The following is a 19,982-nucleotide window of genomic DNA, read 5'->3' as shown; positions in this document are numbered from 1 at the left end:
AAGGATTGACATCAATAATAATGATATTTATGAAAGGGTAATATTAACAAGCCGTAATGAGCATGCTAATAAAATCAATGATCAAATCACTAACTTGAATAACGCTTCGAGATAGTTTATAACAGCATTGATACTATGGATTCTCTTTAGAAATTTGCCTACCAAGAGAAAATAAAAAAAAACAAGGATAAAAATTAAAAATTTAATGATGTAGTTCAAAAGGGCTTTAAAACTACTATAAATATATTTGCAACTTCTTAATATTCTTACCTAAAATATATCTTCGTTTAAAAGAATACTGAGTCAGCCAATTAACAATGTTGTCCCCATGAAACGCCATTCTCTTTTCTCATTGTTACTTTCATATGGACTAAAAAAGCTTCTATATTGTTGGACTAGAAGACATGTCTTACTTGCTTTATATCCAATCTAATGGTTTACAATATTGTCCCCAAAATTAGAATTTCCTGAGACAGCCGGATATATGGCATGCCAATTAGTATATAGCATACTATCGTTTTAGTTTTAACAATACATATTGCTTCTGTCAGTAAAGCAATAATTCTATTTGTCACGCAAACATAAAAAGTTACACTCGTTTGTTCTATCTATCCTTCCTACAATCCATATGATATCTCTTGTATCGTCAGAGCTTGTAGAATTTTTTATAATTCTTCGGCAATACAAAGCACTTTCACCCACCTCAACTACAATACCGGCTCTGCTGAGTAAAACGCGATTTCTTTTAAATATTTTTTATAACATACAAAAAGCAGGGATTAATATTTTTCAATTGTTGCATTTGAAAAGAAAAAGAATTGTCACAATTAAAGATAGCTTACGTCTAAGATAAAACAACAAAGCAAGTGTACAACCAAGCACGATGGTTTATTTGTCATAAACAACGTATGTCTTTTCTGACAACCTTTCCTCAGACATCTTATACTAAAAGTTTAGATGTACAATTTTCAACAACAAACTCCACATTGTATTGCAATTTGGTTATGCATTCTTTAAAGAATAATATTTTTTCTTGAAGAAAATTCCTTAGTTTGGCGATGTCTGTAAATATAATATAGGATTATAAATATTTGTTTGCATAAGGGCAAAAATTAAAAAAACTTAAACTTATTTTTCATCCTAATAAAAATGCTTGAAACATAAGCATGAATATTTGGTACCGTTTTTTTTTCAAATAAAATTTGAGAATATTAATTTATTTCTGTGCAATAAGACAGAATTAGATATTGCAACTTTATTTAAATTTTTAAAACTAAAATCGTTATTTATTGATTTTCATACTTTTTGTATATAAAGTATCCGCCTAGAACATCAATGACTGAATAATTTATATTATGATATTTATCGAGTATAGTTTTTTCACACAGAAGTTTTTGAACATTTTCGTCAAATAAATTTTTAAATCTCTCAAATATTTTAGAAAACTTAGACATGTTAAATTTAGTGAGATGGTATCTTTTAGTAGGTAAATCTATAATAAATTCACCTTTATCATTCAATTCGACACCAAAACTATACATATCACTTGTAGTCCCCGGTTCACTTTCAGTGAAGGGATTTTTCTCAAGACATTCTTTAAATAATTCACCAAATCCAAATATTTGTTTTACTCTACTTCCTCGTCTAACAAAAAAAGTAAAAACGTCGAATTCATTAGTTTTTGCAGCCTGTTTAAAAATAAGCGACGCGTAATAAAATAATCTTACGATTTTTTCATTCTGATAACCTTTGTTTTTTTCTTTTAACGCAGCATAAATGTCACTCCACTTATAGTTTTCTACAACTTCAGAGTTCATTGTTAAAACCGTAATGGGCTTCGATTGTGGTTGTTTTTCTTTATGAAAATACATAAAGATCAATGAAAATATAATTATACCTAGTATTATGCCTACAAAGTTCTGGAGCTTCATTCTGAATTAAGGGTTTTACCAAATTTATTAATAAAAGGATAAACTTTTAATTTACTATAAAAGATTAAGGAGATTGTCAATTACTTATATTTAAATATACTAAATATATATGCTTACGATAAGATAAAAAAAATATTTTGTTCAATTTACTGAGATTATGATATCAGTATTTAATTAATTAATTTAAAAAAAATTAAAGCATATCTTTGAAGAAAAAGCAAAATGTCATGTAAAACAAGTGAGAATAAGATTTGTTTGAGTTTATCAACTTAATTGATAGTTGGTGTAATAAATTTCATCCCAAAGATTAAATAAATTTTAATTGTAAGTTTATGCCCTGCTTTTAAAAAGATCAAAAATAATTTTGCGAATCAGAACTTTTTAAATTGGTCAAAAAATAAATAGTTGATCTATTCATTTATTTTTAAATAAAATTGTATAATGTAGTTTAACTTTGAAAATGATTTGATATCTTTCAATAACTTATAGCAAAAGTTACTTTAAATTTTGAATTTAAACGAAAAAAAAATTAATAAACTTTAAAGTCTAACTATTATCGAAAACAAAAAAAATATTTTTTTAAATATCAACAGCATAATAACTCTTTTTTATAAGATCATCTTTTATTTTTTTAGTTTCTATAATAGTATTTGCAACATCGTGCAAAGATCCTAGGAGCTTATTTTTTGTGATATCATGTTCAATAATTTATTCTTATAAATAAGATAAAAAAAAGAATTGTTTAGTTTTAATCAAATACTTTAATGTGTTTGTTGTTCTATAAAACAATCCAAAATTTCGTACTTACACTAATATTATCAAATTTTAAAAATTCACTTTAAAACTTTTAAAGTTAAAAAACATTTAATGACTTTTTGTTTGTTTACACTATTTAATACGTGCAGAAACAAGCAATAAATTTTAGATAAAAGACTTATGTAAAGTTTTATTTTTTCTTTTTGCGTTAATTCTTTTAAAAATTTTCTAATATTGCATTCTTCTCCAAATAATTTACCTTAAAGTAAAACTGCGGCTTTAAAATTAAGGTTTTAAATAACTGCTTACTAACTTTAGAACTTACAATTTAAAATGACGTTTTTAGAAACCATATCATTGTTGACACGTTCTCCTTTTAGCCATTAAAAAAATTTTTGATAACAATCTTCGGATTTTCTCAGCATTAAAAAATAAAAATGGAAAATGTAAATTTGCCTATTATATTGCAAATTAAAAGGGGTTCAAAATTTGAAAGTACGGGTTTACATGTATTGTCATAAATTGTGTCTTACAGCTTATAAATGATCTAAACTTTTAGTTGTTTAAAAACTATAATTTGCTATTATCTTTCATGTCATAATCAAAATACAATTTTTTGTAACTATTAATCAAATTGGGATAGAATAATTGAAAATAAGAGTAAAATGCTCCTTAGTCAAAGTATATTAAAGTATAAACTTTTGTTCTCCACATTAAATATCTTTATCTGTTAAGTTTACTCAATTACTCTTAATATAATTTCTCGTGGTATTTTTGATTTACAAAATATTATATTTTTTACATTAGCCTACAGAATAACATATGAAAATTTTCTATCGTCTTTATTAAAATTTGTATTAGTATTGTTAAGACAAAACATAAGTTTATTTAATAATAATTATTTATAAAACAGATATGTTAGGACCAATATCTCAATAGTGCTTGTTAGCATGTCTGCTCCTTTACTGTCTTATACATATATTTTCCGCAAATAGTTTAGTGCTGCCACAGACACATTTTTGCTAAAAAAATTTTGTAAAGTAATATAAGCTTTAAACCCTGTTATTATTTAAATCACTTTTTGATAAACTATTTTTTTGTTATTATTTAATATTTATTCCATTTTAAAAAAATATCAAGTGATAGAGTGCTTTAATTTTTAACAATTAACCTTCGCAAACTAACACTTATCGTTATTAACAGTATAATTTTTTTAGTAAATTTGCCCTTCATATGGATCTATTAGTAAATAAATACAGACCGAAAGATTTGGAATCCGTAATTGGAAATGTTGATACATTAGAAACACTGAAATGTATTCTTAAAGATCATTCTATGCCCCATTTACTATTTACTGGTCCTCCTGGAACAGGAAAAACTTCTTCAGCAAAAATATTTGCTTTTCAACTTCTTGGATCAAAAGAAGGTATTTTAGAATTGAACGCCTCAGATGATAGAGGAATTGATACTGTTAGAACTTTAATCAAAGATTTTGCCATGAAGAAGATACTCAATGTACCATTTAAGATTATTATTTTGGATGAATGTGATAGCATGACAACGGCTGCGCAGCAAGCGATGCGCCGAATTATGGAAATTTACAGCTCTGAATGTAAATTTATATTGATTTGTAACGATTTTTCAAAAATTTTTGAGCCAATTCAAAGTAGATGTGCAGTTTTAAGATTTGACAAAATTGAATCTAAAGTTATTGAATCCTGTCTTCAAAAAATTGTACAAGCTGAGCATATGAATATAACAGACGAAGCTTTAAGTTTTATTATATATATCTGTGATGGGGACATAAGACAATCATTAAACATACTGCAGGCATGTTTACATATTCCGAATTTGATTGATGAGAACTATATTGTAAAATTGATTGGTATACCATCTCCCAAATTGATAAAAGAAGTGCTTGATTTGTTAACTATAAAGAAAGTGGATAAAGCAATTGAAAGATTTAATAAGCTTTGGGAAGATAAATATGATCCTGAAGATCTAATTACATCTTTTTTTAGAATGGCTAAAAATGACGAAAACTACGAAGCAGTAAAGATTATAGGTCTTACACATATAAAGATAGTCAAAGGAAATCATTCTAAGTTACTATTTTATGGTATGTTTTATGATTTACTTGAAATCAGCTAAGAAATAGTATGTTTTGTATCAATTAAATTTTACCCGAGCAAATTGTACGGGCAGTATTGTTTTTCGTAGATTTATTTTGTAATATTTTACAAGTTTAATATAATTTTTAAATTTAAAATTTTTTTTTCCATTTTTGATTGTATTTTTAATATTCTTACAATAATTATTATTTGTCTTGACTTAAATGTTATTTATTACAACTATAATTATACTTAATTTATTTCTTATTTACTTAAAAATTTCAGCCTAAAATATTAGTGCTTAAAGCTAATTAAATCTTAAGTTATAAGTATAGTATTAAAAAATTTTCACCTTTATAACTACATTCTATTTTTTCTGCAAAATACAAATAACATTTGGGTTTTTTTGAAATAACATTTCAACAATAATTAGATCAATGTCGGATTTGACGAATTTACCAAAGTGGATTAGTCTAGATTCATGTTTTTACGAAATTACGCCATTTATACGTGGAATGAAGCAGGCGTTTCACTACTGATAGGTGGCCAATTTCACGACTGAATTGCAAAGAAGCAACAACGGTAAAACTTGAGATGAACCCATCACCTATGTTTTACTCTAGACATGAGCCTACGACAACCATATAAAATTAATCTGTATATGAATTAATTAAAACGATAAAAAAGAATAATGTACTTATAATGTGTATCTTTTTTACATTTACTTAAAATTTTGTTATATAAAAATTTTACTGTTTTTTTTCTGTCTCTACACTATAAATTTTGATAGAATAAAATGTTAATAGAAAAAAATTATCGTCAAAATTTTATTTTATTGCGAAAGAAAAAAACTTATCATTTTAGAGTCTTCTTCAGTAATTCCCAATTCTTCACAGCTGTCTAAATAAAACTTTTTCGACAGTTCTCTATTTTTTCGAGTTTTGTATTGTTCGTTTAGTTTTTTTTCGTTCTTAATGACAGAAGATACCCACATTTTAATAATTTTCTTTTTTTCGTTATAAGCGGTTGTGTTTTTAATATTTGTTTCAACAGTAGCTAAAGGGCGTAAAGCATCAACAGTGGCAATTTCAATGCTATGATTTGATATGCTGCACAAAGTATAGTATTTAAACAGACTTATAATAACAAATTGAAGCATATTTGGGGGTGTATGTTTTTTTTTATATAAATTAAAAGTTAATTAAAAATAATAATTAAAATGGTTTTATTAAAAATTTATACATTTAACAAAAAGTGAAGAAAAAAGTAAAAATATTAATTTAAAATAATTATTATTTTTATAATATAATTAGTCACAATAGTTTAAATAAAAAAATATTTAAATGCTACATATTTAATAAGCTTATATAATAATGTTATAAATATCTAAAATTTTGTATTTAAAGTAAAAATACAATTTTTTACAATGAGGTATTAATTTACGCTTAATTAACAAATTTTAAAAAAAATTATATTTTTAATGGTAGTGCTCTAATTAGTTTTTTATTATATAACATACATAAATAAATTTTTAATTCATATTCAGATTTAAAAAAATAACATTTTTGTCGAAGAACAAAAATATTTCATTTTATAAATTTTTAATAAATTTCTTATCCATGCAGGAAGAAAACAAAACTAATAAAAATAATATTGATAATTTTAATTAAATAGTTTACATAATTTCTTTTAGTATATTTTTACTGTTTATCAGATGTATATCTAATTTTATACTGTTTAACAGTTATAATATGATTATGCATGCGGAACAATAAAATATTTTAAAAGGTAACAAAATTATTGCGAACTTATAAAGGTTAAGATATTGTTTATATTTTAGGTTTTTAATAACCAAAAAGTTTTAAGCAACATTTTAAAATTAAGATCATATCAACTATGCTGTGATGTTACAGGTAATCTGAAAACTTTGTAACTAAAGAAAATACTATCAAAAATCTGACTAACTGACATTTTTTCAAAAAGAATTAATCAAAAAATAAAATATTATTATTAGATCACAGTAAGTGTCTAAAACATTTACAACGATATTATTAATAATTAAGTTAAGTATATTTGATAAGCTATAAAATTTAAAAATGCAGAATTATATTATTATCATTGTATAACCAGTACAATTTTATAAGATCTTTTAATTTAAATTGTTTTTATTGCAATAAAGATAATATCTTTTTAGGATTTTCATCTAAATAGTTTATAGTAGGTAGCTTTTCTTTAGACTTCTTGTACATTACATATTTAATATTTGAATATCCATAAAATCTTTTATTTAAGTGTTTCAAATCTTTATTATCTTTTAGAAAAAATATACAGATGCAATCTTTTGGTATATCTTCATCTTCTTTGTACACTTGTTCTCTTACTAAATATTTATCTATAGCAACTTCATAAGGTTCAATAGTAGGTAAAGTCTTAAAATTTTGATTTAATAAATAATTAATTGAAATTGTTTTTCCAACTTGTCTGTGCCCCGTAAATATAATTTTTTTGTATTTTATTTTCTTTTTAAATAGGTAAGTCATGCAAAAAGATAGTATTAGCAATAATAAAGTGAAAAAGATTTCTAGTATCATTTAAAGGGTTAAACTTTATTTAATAAAAATTACTACAAACAAAATGCTTGAATTTGTTTGTTTGTATTATAAAATTATAAATACAGCATAATTTTTAAAATAGCCCTTATGAAAACAGAATTATTACAAACAATTATTAAAACACAAGATTACAATTTATTCTCTAGAAAGTACTTGGAGATAAATAAAATGTTAGACATTACAGTTTTACAATCTTTAGTATCTAATAATGAAATGGATATTTTACTAAAGACACTAGAATTAATGCTTTTTTTTAAAAATAAAAAGTATTTAGAAGTTATTTCTTGTATTGAAAATGATATTAAAGGATTATTACTAGGTAAAATAAGAGCCTATGATATTTGTATATCTAAAATATTAAGGTTATATTATTTATCAAGAAAAGAGTTAAAAATGAGTAATGATATTTTTTTTAATCTTATGGTACCTAATAAGGAGTTAGGAAATGAAGAATCTGTTTCAGTAATAACAAATTGTTTATTAGATTATCTTATTAGTAATAACATTTATAAAAGAATTAATAATAATATTGTTCAGTCAGAAATGTCAAAATTTAACTTTTATAATGGAATAATAGAATTAGTAGAAGGTAATTATGAGTATGCTTATCAATTATTTGATTCTTCAATCAATACTTTTACAAAAAAGAAATGCATTCAAAACAAAAAATATTTAATATTAGCCAGTTTACTACAGTCTAATTATAATATTAATATTACTTTTGATAAAAAAATTAAGATATATTTTGATCTTGTTAAGATTGTAAAAAGTGCTAATTTACAAGCATTTTATAAATTTCTTGAAGATTTTAAAATTGAGTTAATTCGAGATAAAACATTTTTTATCATTTTGAGATTATCTCAAATTGTAATACAAGAAAAAATACGATGTATGAGTCTAGTGTATTCTAGAATATCTTTTGATGACATGAGTGTTAGGTTGAAAATGGAAAGAGAAGATTTAGAATTTATTTTAAGAAAAAGTATTAACTCTGGATTAGTAAGTGGTAGAATAGAAGGAGAAATATACTATACGAGTAAGCAAAAAGGAATAGAAGAAATTAAATTACAATTTGAACAAGTAAAAAGAATTAATGAACAGATTAAGAGAGAAATGAAATATCCACCGATAATACCATTATCATATGACAAAGCAGTAAATAATTAAATAAGTTTGTTATGATATTGTTTTATAAATTGTGTGCAATATAGTTTTTACATTCAGATTGTAAAAGAAGATTGCTTTCTTTAAACTTTTTGAAAATATCACTTGTATTTATAACCTTTATAAAAAAAATAATCTTTATTTTAATGCGTTAAAGAAATATATCTTGCATTTTAAGTCTCTTTTAAAAATATTGATTAAATTAAAATAACTTAAAAAATATTAATTGCATTTTGCTACTTTATAAAAAAAGTTAGTTGTAGTTCAATACTTTATAAAGATATTAGTTATATTTCAATATGCCAGAAATAGGTGGCAGATTGTTGTTCTTTGGGTAGTACTCAATTAAACTACTAAATTTAAAGATATTTTTATTAAACTTGTTTATTGATTGCATTTTTATATTTTTGTGACGCTATTTTTATTTTTGATTAAATCAAATCTTTCTTTGATACACCAATCATTACAAAGATACAAATAAATTTATTGGTTTTTATAAATGTAACTGTTTTAGATTACACCAATAAATTTAAGAATCAAATGTTATGATTATCCATAACACAACATTTTATAAAAATATTACTTGTGTCTTAAAACTTACTGACTAAAATGCAACTTTTCTACAAAGTTTTTTATAAAATAAAATAGATTTAAAATATTCATATTTTAATAGCTGTAATCATACAATTAAAAATGTATCACATTAATAAATCATTTGTTGTATTTTCTACACTTTATCAAACTGTCAACTACAATACTTTTTTTTTCATATTTATTATCGTCACTCTCAAAATCTTCCAATTCCATAAATTTTTTATATTCATCCGTATTTATTAACTGATTTAATATTTCATCATCATCAGCTTCATTTTGTAAATCATAAGAATTAATTTTGTCTGTTATTATTTTCTTATATTCTTCTGGAAGTTTATCAAACATTACAAGGGATTTGTTGTTTTTTGTTTACAAAAAAACTATTTATGCAATAAATTTTTACCCCTATATGGCTAAATTTGTTCAATTCAACCATGAAGAAGTTCCAAGAAAACTTCTTAAGTCAGGACAATATATTAAAATAGACGAAAACGGTTCCTCTAAATACTCGAAAATAGATAAAATTGATTCTGTTAAAACTGGAAAACATGGATCTGCTAAGACAATCGTTGAATCTAAAGATATACCCAATAATGCAACAAGGTTTGTAACATTAACCACAGATGATACAGCTGTTGTAGTTAAAATGGTTAAAGTCACTACTAAATTAATCGATTTTGTAGATGGCAGTATTATTACGATAAAAGATGAAAACAATAATTTTATTGAATTTTATGTAGACACTGAAATGTCTGAACAGGATAAGGAAAAGATCCAAGATACGTTGGATGCTTATCCTGATTGTGAAGAATTTGATTTTGTGTTTAGAGCACTTCCTGGATATTATAAAGTAGATTCAATAAAGCCAGCAAGAAATTTATAATTAAATTTTTTAATTAAATGTCATTTTATTGTATTTTCTAATGATTTAAAAATTAAATCTTACATAAACATTTAATTATCAATTCAAAAAATACAATTTAATTTTTGAAAATGGCTTGATAGTTTTTTAGCACTTAAAAAAGTTGAATGGTGTGTAACAATTTTAAAATTAAAATATAAAAGGAATTTTTTTCTGATTAAAAGTTTTTGATATACCCAAAAAAAATATTTTTCGACCCTTATTTTTTAATTTCCAAACATAAAAAAAATGAAAAATTACCAACTAATTTTTTAAAAGACGGCTACAGATTAAATAAAATTCTTTTCTAAAGAAACATTTATTGCACGAGGATGCATATAATACAAAGCTATTATCATATTTATAGTGAACCTATGGTGCGCTGTAGCAAAAAATACTGCAAATATAGACAATCTATTTTAAAAATATACAATTTTTTATAATAGAAATATTCTTGTAAGCACAGTTATTTTAGTCTTAGATATATTTTTTCAGTTCAGCCCCATAGCAGTAATATTTAAGCGCAGCGTATAATCTTAAAGAATAATTTTTTTTACAAAAAAAATGAAAAGTTATTACTAATAAATTAATATTTAAAAACTTTATACACAAGCGCAATGGGCAAGCTTTTGAACTTGATGAATCTAAATTTGGTAGGAAAAAATACAATCGAGATAATGAGGTAGAAGGTGTATGTTAATGAAACGATTGATAGATTTATGAGAATGATAGTTTTTAGGCAGTTTAAGAGAAGAAAAAAAAATTTCTGCTTTTAATAATAGCATGACGCATACAAAGACATAATACAATTAAATAGTTAAAAGACATATTTTACTATAAAAAATAATTTTTTAAGCTTGGAATGATCAATTATTTTGCCAAACTTAAAAATAAAAAGGTGTGTTTTATATTAAAATTATTGAAGGAGATTGGTCTGACATAAAAAAATATTCCTTTGGAAATAGAACCTTTTTTTAATTAATATTTACCACCTTCTACGGTTTATTGTTGTTTAAAAATTATCCTTTTGAAATGCGTAAAGACCAAATAAGATTAACTTATACTTGATTACGAATAAATGTTTATTCTTTTTTAATTTAAAATCTGATCACCAAAGATTAATTAAGTTTTCAGTATTTTAATTTAGAAATAAAAAAAAAGATAAAAAAATATTTTTTGAAGTATATAAAAACTGTAAAATAATGTACATTTTATTTATAAGCATGTTAAACCTTTATTTTCATTCAATATCTGACTTCTTTTTTAAATCACTACATCCTCCTACAAATTGTTTATCAAGTACTATTAACGGAAATGTTCGATGTTTGTATTTCTCTTGTGCTTCTTCTTTAAGCTTAGTGTATTCATCTTTATCATATTCAGTTATTTTTATTTTTTTATAGTGTAACATCCTTGAGGCCTCTGCGCAGAAAGGACATCCTTTACGGACTATCATAAAATTATCATTTTGATATAAAGCCTGTTGTAATGTCAAATCTTCCATTGCAGGGGACTAGAAAATTATATTTATAGACAATGTATCAAAATTGATAAATAAAATCAAAGCAATGAAACACGTACAAATATGGAAATAAAATTTTTAATACATTTAAGTATAAACTTTACAGTTTAATAAATATGAAAATAACTTAAATTATTTCCTACAACTAAAATTTATTCGAATTTTTCCTTTTTAACGTTCTCTCCATGATAGCACCAAAGTGGTATAAAACTGTCTACAAATCCGCAATCAGCAAATAAATTGGGAAACAACCAAATTCCAGGTGAATGTGTAAAATAAGTAATAGAAAATATTATAAGACGTATAACACCAAGAAGTAATAAGAAAGCTATAAACGCACCACAGAGATATGAAGCATAAGATGCCAAAAATTTTAAATTAGAAGGCCACATTTGGAACATTCCAAGTGCAAGCCCAAGAAAAATAATACCAAAAACAATTAAAAGACTAAAATGACTAGATTTCTCTTCACTCCAGATATAATAATCTTTTTCTGAATACCTATAATCAAGTAAAAGATCACAGTTCTTATTTTTATCATTTACTTGTACTTTAAGAATAATACTGTTTACCAGTAAATAGATTATAAACTCTTTTATGGTATCTTTTGAGAATTCTAAAGATTCAAGAATTTTTATAAAATCTGCACCCTTAAAAACATTTACTCTTTTAACCGATTTAAGTATTTTTTCTTGTGAATTGACTTTTCTAAGTTTTTTTTCGTGCTTACGAAATAAATTTTCCATTAGGGGGGTAAAAAATATAAAAATTTTATTCACTATTATTTTTAGTCAATGTATCCAAATTGCTGAACTCTAGTTCTGTTTTATATACTTCATTATTTTCTTCTTTAACAAATTCATAATCCTTTTTAATAAACTTTACACCCTCTACATCTAAATCTATTTCGCTAAATTTTTCTTCTTTTTCTTCAGAATCATCTATTGAAATAGTAATGTTTTCTAAATTTAACTTTTTCTTTTTACCGTATTTAAGCTTTAGTTTTTTAAGAATTTTATTATCTTCTTTTTCTTTCTGTTCATAAAATAGTTTATTTTCTTCTATATATATTTCTTGATTGTCTATAATTGATATATCACTTTTAGCATCCTCATCAGAATTTTCTGATTCATTAGAACTACATTCTGCTTCTAAATCAAGATATTTATTAAGTTTAGATTTTTTATTAATATCCAAATTACACTGTACATGTTTATTAGTATCACATTTACTTGTAACACTTTTTTCAATATTTTTATTACTAGATTTTTCAATAATATTAGTACATTCAGTACTTAGTAAATCACTCATTTTATTTATATTAAATCCTACAAGATGTTTCTTATAAAATATTAAATCTATATTGTTTTTTTCTTTTACGTTATTAATCTTATTTTTTATTCTTTTTTGTACTTCTTGTATTTTCAATTCATTTAAGATTTTATGCCTATAATTTTCTAAATATAAATTTATAGCATCTTCTTTAGAATAATTTATTTTCTTGAGTGGCATTGTGAGAGGTAAAAAAATATAATTTTTTTATAAAAGTAATATTTTGAATGATAAGTAAAGACTATTTAAAAACATATCAATCTTTATATATTATTACTAGCTTAAGCTATCCCGTTTAAAACGAAATTTTAACTCTATTCACTTGTATGCCTAATCTGTTTATTGAATGCATCATCTTGAAGCAAGTCTTAATTTTTAGAAATTAATAACTGCTTCTTTTTTTTAATTAGCATTTTGTAATAGCACACTATTTAATATCTTAATATATAATTTTCATATCTAAATATGACAATAACCGTTTTAGGATTTTTTAATTGATAAACATTGAATCATGTATTAAAGAAAACTTACACTAACAATTATGCATGATAAATTACAAATAAGAAAGAATAATCTACATGGCCTTAAGGATTTTATTAAATAAAAGGTTTTATTGAAATATACAATAAATATGATAAGATAATAATTACAACTTTAAGGAAAACTTGATAGAATGTTGTGTACATAAAATAATAAATTTATAATATCATGAATGTATTAAAAGTAAAATGAATTACACAAAATATAGAAAGAAGTAGCAAAGATAAATATTTTAAATTTATTCATTCTAAATATAATAATACAAAAACAAAATAATATTTAAAGCAGATTTTAAATGAATTGTAATGAAAATAGTATATTTATAAATTAATAACTAAATCTTTTTATTTAAAATAATATTATTTTTTTTTATATAGAATAAATTAGAAAACAAACTAGAAAAGAAATAGCTAAGTTTAAAATATATGATACGCCTGCAAAAACATCTTTCTATAAAGCAAAATCCTTGTAGTATGTATGCGCTAAAAAGCGCATATGTTAAGATTGATTAAAGAAAATTTTTCTTTAAGAAGGAGAATAAGAAAGAAAAAAAATAAACAAAAAGGTACAAATGGTTGGTTTAGATGTACAGTAATAAGAGGCTATGATGAATGTAAAATAGAAAATTATGTTACAATCTTGTTTAAATAAAACAAAAATTAAAATGTAAAAAGAAAAATTATAATAGATTTAATTTAATTTAAGAAACAAATTTGATGCTTATTGTCGTTCTATAAATATATTGAGAGAGACAAGTCACTTGTTACAGTCCATTCCCTTGAAGAAATTACACAGAATTTTTAACTTGTTGTTGTAAGATTTAACGTACTGTATATAAGTACTATTATGAGGTTGACGAATGTACCTAAGATATTTTTTACAATTCATAACCACTGAATGTTGACAACAAACTGTAAAAGGATTATTTATCTGGACAGATAATACGTAAAAAGATGACTATATTATTCTTTATATTTAAAAGTGATTCAGAACGTCTGTCATCAATAAGACCATAATAGTCTAAAGCAGGAAATAACGATGTATTTACGGTGAAAATGTGTCAATAGGGTTAAAATTTTCGGTTTCTGTGGAATTGCACATTATGATTTAGCTCATTTTCATCAATAACTATCATAATGCCTGGCCCATTCAATTCAATGGGGGTTCTTACAAAATATTCTTTATTTAACGATACAATAAACTTTTTCTTTTATTTATCGTATTTTTTGTCAATATTGTAACTCTTAAATTCAAATATTCAAATATTCATTGAAATAAAAAAATTTTTTTTGAAAAATAAATATGCAGAAATTTGAAATTAAGATAAAAAAAATTTTCTGATAGATGTAGGATACTTATTTTATCCATCATTTTATATACCACTAGGAAAACTTATCAAAATAACTGTCATTTTTTTAATGCACATTTTTATATCACAAAACTATACTTTATATCACCCTTATAGTCTTTGTTTCAAAAAAAAGGAACAATTATATTCTTCGGTAGTAAAAATTATCTAATATAGCCTGATCATTTATTTTAAGGGAATTTATAAATAAAAAAACAAGTCTAAATTACGATATTGAAGATCGTGATTAAAACTGATTGTATATTTCTACAAAAAGCTTTTTGTAACAATTAATTTTTTAGCAGGATTTAAAAGTCTTTTTTTACGTTTATTTGTAAATCTTTTTGAGGTCATTTACAAATTTTCTACGAGTAAAATACTTTATTGTTTATAAAAGTTTATTAATGATTTAAAACCATTTGAGCTAGATTGTAATTGATATTAAATGTTTATTTGTTTAATTTTATGTAATTAAGTAAAAATACTAAAGTAATGTCAAAATATAAAACTAAATTATTTTTTATCATAGACGTGTAGAAATATAAAACTAAATTACTTTTTATTATAGACGTGTGGAAATATAAATTATTTTTAATAATTATATCCAATATTTTGTTACAACAAAAAAAATATTAATGTTTTGTAACAAACTTATTTACATTTTTTAAACAAAACAAAAAAATGCTTTTGGTTTGCTTTCTACAGATTTCAGGTTTTTTTGAACCTCTTAATAAAATTACAGCTCCTAATAACACCCTTGACCCTTTTCTAGCTGACGAAAATTCATCATCAGAGCAAGCAGAATTTGATGCTACTAAAGATCAGTCGTTGCAATCTGATTCTTCTTCTACTAATAAAGAACTCTTTGACGACTTAGCGGACAATAAAATAACCAATACACTTCCTCCAGTACCGCAATCTGAGGATGCTAGTATGACACAGGAGAAATTAGAAGATTTTACAAAAAAATTTAATGACGCTTTACAACTGGATGACGTTGTAAAACCAATTACTGATAAAGATATGTGGAAGAGGCTACATGATTACATAATAAGTCATTGGGATAAATTTTTTATTGATGGGCACCTTAGTGTAGCTTTAGAATTACGATATATTATGTGCTCATATGTCATAGCTTTTATTCCTGGTCAATTCGCATTTGTAATACCAGGATTTTATACTTATTTGATACCTAAACAGGCTTATAAAATTCCAATTATTTCTGATGCCTTGAGAGGAGTAAAAAGATTTTTTAAATTTTGTAAAAAAACTTCGCGTGACAAGTTATTTTTGACTTTTTATTTTGGCCGAGCAAATTCGTTAAAACAAGATTTAGAGTTTCTTAAACGTATACCTGATATGATTAAAAATAATCCAGTAGGAATTATAAGAGAGCTACTGGCATTTAGTATTAAAGCGGACGGATATAATCCTGAAGATTGGTAATTTTACAATCGTAATTAGAAATGAAAATTAGAAATTTAAAATTAAACTATTTTTTTATTAAAGTACATTTTATGTATTATTACCATCCTTTATCTTGTTTATAAGATTTATATCACTAGGATTAAATGTCACACTTTAGCACGTCTACTAGCTAAATAAGATATCTTCATTAGTGTAGCAAGATGTGCCTTAAATACTTCCTGCAAATTTTTAAGAGGTTACGCAGTGAATCTTGGTGTATCAGAATTAGTATTGCGTAAATATTACATGTAATATCTCTGACCATACGAGTAAATAATGATTTACTTACTTAAAAATTTATATATTCTTGATAAGATTTTATCTCTGCAAAAAACATCGATCTAGATTTCTTTAGAACTTTGACTGACGTTATTATCGGCATTTCAAAACTAAAAATCTTTCTTTTTTTAGGATTTCTTTGTATAGCCTATTTGACTATCTCTGTGTTGATAGATTTATCACAGCATTTCTAGCCATTTTGTTAAAGGGCATAAAGAATAATTAACTTATAGAAAAGGCAGGAAATAATAACACAAAAAATGTTTATATGTACAGATATTAAATACATTTATAATGTAATTTTAAATATATTTCACACAGAGTATAAAAATGATTTTTAATTCCTATCAATTAAATTATAAAATTGCTAATTATCAGGGTTTGAAAGATTTTTATACTAAAGTTGTTTTCATTAGTTGTGTCTGTCTGAGTTCATGTTGCTTCGCGTAGGATTTTCAGCTAAAAATGTATTATAGTTATATATAGATTAATTCAAATAAATAAACTAATAAATGCTTGATAAAAGTGCGGAAACTAAATGTATGAAATTTAAATAGTAGAATTGATATTTTTTTAGAAAAAGAATCATTTTAACAGATTAAGTATAAACAAATAATTTAAAAATGTGATCATGTGTAGTTGCATCATGACACTATCCTAAGCGAAGTTAATTTAAAATATTTGTACTGCAAAAAGGATTTTTCGATTCGAAAAATTGATTCCAAACGATTGATAGTTTTAAATATATAAGAACCTTGTTTTATAAAATTTTAATGCTTTTTTTTACACTAAGAAAAAACATAGCTTTCATTAAAAATGTTTTAAATTGTTTTTTAAGCTTCACATGCATTAAATTGCGCTGTGAATAATTAAAAACAACTTTATTAATTTAATCGTTATTTTAAGAGTGCTTGTCAATACATTAATAAATGGGACACTAAGTATGATTTGTGAAGCAATTTTTAGAAAAGCGCCCAATAAAAAGATATCGAAGAATACATCAACAAAAAAAGCTGAATGCTACCGTGAGGTATACCTTTACCTCTAATACTTGTATTATTAAATGTTTATTATGTTTGTTTTTTTGACTATTCGTCAGGGACACTTGAATCTATTTGGGGGCTCAAGCTTATCCATATTTTTGTTTGTTTGTTTGTTTTTGTTGATCAACGTAATCTTGAGATTTATTGTAAACAAACAACAATAAAACATATAACTAATAAACATGTAATGTGGAATATTATCACAACTAGTCCCATAAAAAATTTTGTAGGTTAATTAAAATTAATAAAAAAATAATTCAAGAAATTAAAATTGTTTTTAAATTTTATTAATAACTCATAAAAAACTTATAATATGGTTATTTTCTTAAGCATAATTTTAAAAATTTGTGTCACATTTTCACATATTTTGTATAATGATTACACTGTAATTTGATTGAACTAAAAAGTTATACCTTTTCTTCTTTCTTGGTAATTATAATATAAATATTAAATTTTTTTTATTATTTATTTAACAATTTTAGATTTATTTGTTAAGGTTTTATCATTAAAAAACTTTGTACTAAATTTATTGTATTATATAAATGACAAAAAAATATTATTTGATATTATAATTGTTGATTCAAAATAATTTTAGAAATTTTCTAGCCTTTAAATGTTATGTTGGTTGCAAACGATTTTTTGTTCCATACAAATAATGGATTTTGATTTCTTAGTAAATTTAGAAAATACATCAGATTATTTTAAAGAATTTGAGAAAAAAAAATTATTTGATAATGAAAAGGTGCAACAAAATGATCAAGAACAGGTTGAAATAGAAGATAAACATTGTTATGAAAATGCTTCTGATGCTAATAAATCGAATGAAGTGATAGATATTTTAGATGAAAATTTAAGCTATAAATGTACGAATGTAGATAATAACTACAACAATTTTTCGCCTTTAATAACTGCAGAAAACAACTTGGTGTCACACAATAGCACAAGTAATACATTTTTAACTAGTGAATGCAGAAATCAAAACTATACAATGGATAAATTGATTAATAACATAACACATCCTGAAATTAACAATAGTAACCAAAATGAATCATTTAATAATTTTTACATGAATGAATTTTGTAGTGATACAACTAATATAATATCACATACGATTCACAAAGATTTATTACAACAGCAAGATGTTGCGTCAAAAAATAACATTTCTTTACAGACAAATGATGGTGTTTTTGTTTTATCAAATAGCCATACGCATAGTTTTAGAACTAATCGTATAAATAAATCTAATAATGTTCAAATAGGTACTCCATTGAATGTTAGTGATTTATTTACAACTAACAACCTCGAGCCCAGTACAGTTTTAAACAATGCTTACGGAAACAGTTGCAATGAAGAAAATCAAGGGAAAAAATGTAAAAGTAACACAATATCTGATACTCAAATAAGACACAATAATAATATTTTTAAATCTAAAAAAAGAAAAAAAATTGGGAATACATTTTTAATGTATTATTTAACAGCCCACGAGGGTGAACTTTTTGATAGTTATAAATCTGGTGAATATTCTTTTAGATATTTTTGTAAACCGATCATTAAAAAAATATTACCACAGCATATTAAAGGACTCGAAACATCTAATTTATCTAATGACAGAAAGTACAACTCAACAATTGCTTTAACTAGTCTTTCAAATTTTTTAGATATTATAAGTGCAATTTCTATAAAAAGAAAGCAACCCACATTGCGGGATTTTTTATCATCGTTGGATTCAGCATGTGAGAAGTTTAACTTGTATTATGACGTTTTTCAACAATTATTAATTTTAAAATCAAGTTGGAGCGATTTACATATGGTTGACAAAAAATTCTTTTGTCGCGACAATTGTAACCTTTGTGATATTCAAAGGTTAATAAATAGTATCAATACGAGACTTGATTCTTTTTATAGCAGACTTAAAAAATTAAGAGAAAGTTTTAAAATAGGAGAAATTTATAATTTAATTTAACCGGCTTAATTAACTAACTAATATTTTCATGTAAAATGTCATGTTGCAGCTACCACTTGACCATTATTAAATGTTTGTTTAATCACATTTTTTATTTACGAAAATTAATTGACAAAGATAATAGTATTGTTTACCTTTTCTTCTAATTTTATTTATAATCTATTATTTTTTAATTTCTCTTTACTATCAATAAAGTTTTACCCATAAAGAAATTTAGATATATACATGGAGTACGGAATTTATGAGAAACAGAACAGGTCTAGAAATTTTTTTTGAATAAACAATGTTCCACAAATTATTCTTTTAAATTTTGCAATATAAATAATTAAATATTAAACAAAAAAATTTTATACTAAATAACAAATATTAATACAATTTTAAACTTTTAATTAATTTGCAAGTTTTGTATATTAATTTAA

At 23.8% G+C, this 19,982-nt stretch overlaps 12 protein-coding genes across 12 annotated transcripts; 5 read left to right on the top strand and 7 right to left on the bottom strand.

The window, feature by feature from the left end:
- Positions 1–1,286: 1,286 nt before the first annotated feature.
- Positions 1,287–1,931, bottom strand: AAJ76_2000179265 (hypothetical protein; the record flags this gene model as incomplete). Its single annotated transcript, XM_024474473.1, has 1 exon — positions 1,287–1,931. One exon carries the CDS (start codon positions 1,929–1,931, stop codon positions 1,287–1,289), a length of 645 nt encoding a protein of 214 aa, XP_024332349.1.
- A 1,989-nt stretch (positions 1,932–3,920) lies between these two features.
- Positions 3,921–4,838, top strand: AAJ76_2000177275 (replication factor c; the record flags this gene model as incomplete). The annotated part of the gene is made up of 1 exon (XM_024474472.1): positions 3,921–4,838. One exon carries the CDS (start codon positions 3,921–3,923, stop codon positions 4,836–4,838), a length of 918 nt encoding a protein of 305 aa, XP_024332348.1.
- Positions 4,839–5,630: 792 nt separating this feature from the next.
- Positions 5,631–5,957, bottom strand: AAJ76_2000175239 (hypothetical protein; the record flags this gene model as incomplete). Its single annotated transcript, XM_024474471.1, has 1 exon — positions 5,631–5,957. One exon carries the CDS (start codon positions 5,955–5,957, stop codon positions 5,631–5,633), a length of 327 nt encoding a protein of 108 aa, XP_024332347.1.
- Positions 5,958–6,963: 1,006 nt separating this feature from the next.
- Positions 6,964–7,389, bottom strand: AAJ76_2000173807 (hypothetical protein; the record flags this gene model as incomplete). The annotated part of the gene is made up of 1 exon (XM_024474469.1): positions 6,964–7,389. One exon carries the CDS (start codon positions 7,387–7,389, stop codon positions 6,964–6,966), a length of 426 nt encoding a protein of 141 aa, XP_024332346.1.
- Positions 7,390–7,497: 108 nt separating this feature from the next.
- Positions 7,498–8,577, top strand: AAJ76_2000173698 (transcription-associated recombination protein; the record flags this gene model as incomplete). Its single annotated transcript, XM_024474468.1, has 1 exon — positions 7,498–8,577. One exon carries the CDS (start codon positions 7,498–7,500, stop codon positions 8,575–8,577), a length of 1,080 nt encoding a protein of 359 aa, XP_024332345.1.
- A 708-nt stretch (positions 8,578–9,285) lies between these two features.
- Positions 9,286–9,513, bottom strand: AAJ76_2000171683 (hypothetical protein; the record flags this gene model as incomplete). The annotated part of the gene is made up of 1 exon (XM_024474466.1): positions 9,286–9,513. The coding sequence occupies one exon, from the start codon at positions 9,511–9,513 to the stop codon at positions 9,286–9,288; it is 228 nt and encodes a 75-aa protein (XP_024332344.1).
- Positions 9,514–9,577: 64 nt separating this feature from the next.
- On the top strand, positions 9,578–10,051 carry AAJ76_2000171618 (translation initiation factor 5a-like protein; the record flags this gene model as incomplete). Its single annotated transcript, XM_024474465.1, has 1 exon — positions 9,578–10,051. One exon carries the CDS (start codon positions 9,578–9,580, stop codon positions 10,049–10,051), a length of 474 nt encoding a protein of 157 aa, XP_024332343.1.
- A 1,258-nt stretch (positions 10,052–11,309) lies between these two features.
- Positions 11,310–11,573, bottom strand: AAJ76_2000169623 (glutaredoxin; the record flags this gene model as incomplete). Its single annotated transcript, XM_024474464.1, has 1 exon — positions 11,310–11,573. The coding sequence occupies one exon, from the start codon at positions 11,571–11,573 to the stop codon at positions 11,310–11,312; it is 264 nt and encodes an 87-aa protein (XP_024332342.1).
- A 170-nt stretch (positions 11,574–11,743) lies between these two features.
- On the bottom strand, positions 11,744–12,337 carry AAJ76_2000168859 (preprotein translocase subunit sec62; the record flags this gene model as incomplete). Its single annotated transcript, XM_024474463.1, has 1 exon — positions 11,744–12,337. The coding sequence occupies one exon, from the start codon at positions 12,335–12,337 to the stop codon at positions 11,744–11,746; it is 594 nt and encodes a 197-aa protein (XP_024332341.1).
- Positions 12,338–12,362: 25 nt separating this feature from the next.
- AAJ76_2000168093 (hypothetical protein) lies at positions 12,363–13,103 on the bottom strand (the record flags this gene model as incomplete). Its single annotated transcript, XM_024474462.1, has 1 exon — positions 12,363–13,103. One exon carries the CDS (start codon positions 13,101–13,103, stop codon positions 12,363–12,365), a length of 741 nt encoding a protein of 246 aa, XP_024332340.1.
- A 2,389-nt stretch (positions 13,104–15,492) lies between these two features.
- Positions 15,493–16,257, top strand: AAJ76_2000165703 (hypothetical protein; the record flags this gene model as incomplete). Its single annotated transcript, XM_024474461.1, has 1 exon — positions 15,493–16,257. The coding sequence occupies one exon, from the start codon at positions 15,493–15,495 to the stop codon at positions 16,255–16,257; it is 765 nt and encodes a 254-aa protein (XP_024332339.1).
- A 1,998-nt stretch (positions 16,258–18,255) lies between these two features.
- On the top strand, positions 18,256–19,563 carry AAJ76_2000162940 (hypothetical protein; the record flags this gene model as incomplete). Its single annotated transcript, XM_024474460.1, has 1 exon — positions 18,256–19,563. The coding sequence occupies one exon, from the start codon at positions 18,256–18,258 to the stop codon at positions 19,561–19,563; it is 1,308 nt and encodes a 435-aa protein (XP_024332338.1).
- Positions 19,564–19,982: the final 419 nt, after the last annotated feature.

The sequence above is a fragment of the Vairimorpha ceranae genome (assembly GCF_000988165.1).
Source record: "Vairimorpha ceranae strain PA08 1199 chromosome Unknown NODE_2, whole genome shotgun sequence".
NCBI lineage: Eukaryota > Fungi > Microsporidia > Nosematidae > Vairimorpha > Vairimorpha ceranae.
This window is presented reverse-complemented; position numbering and strand designations above follow the sequence as displayed.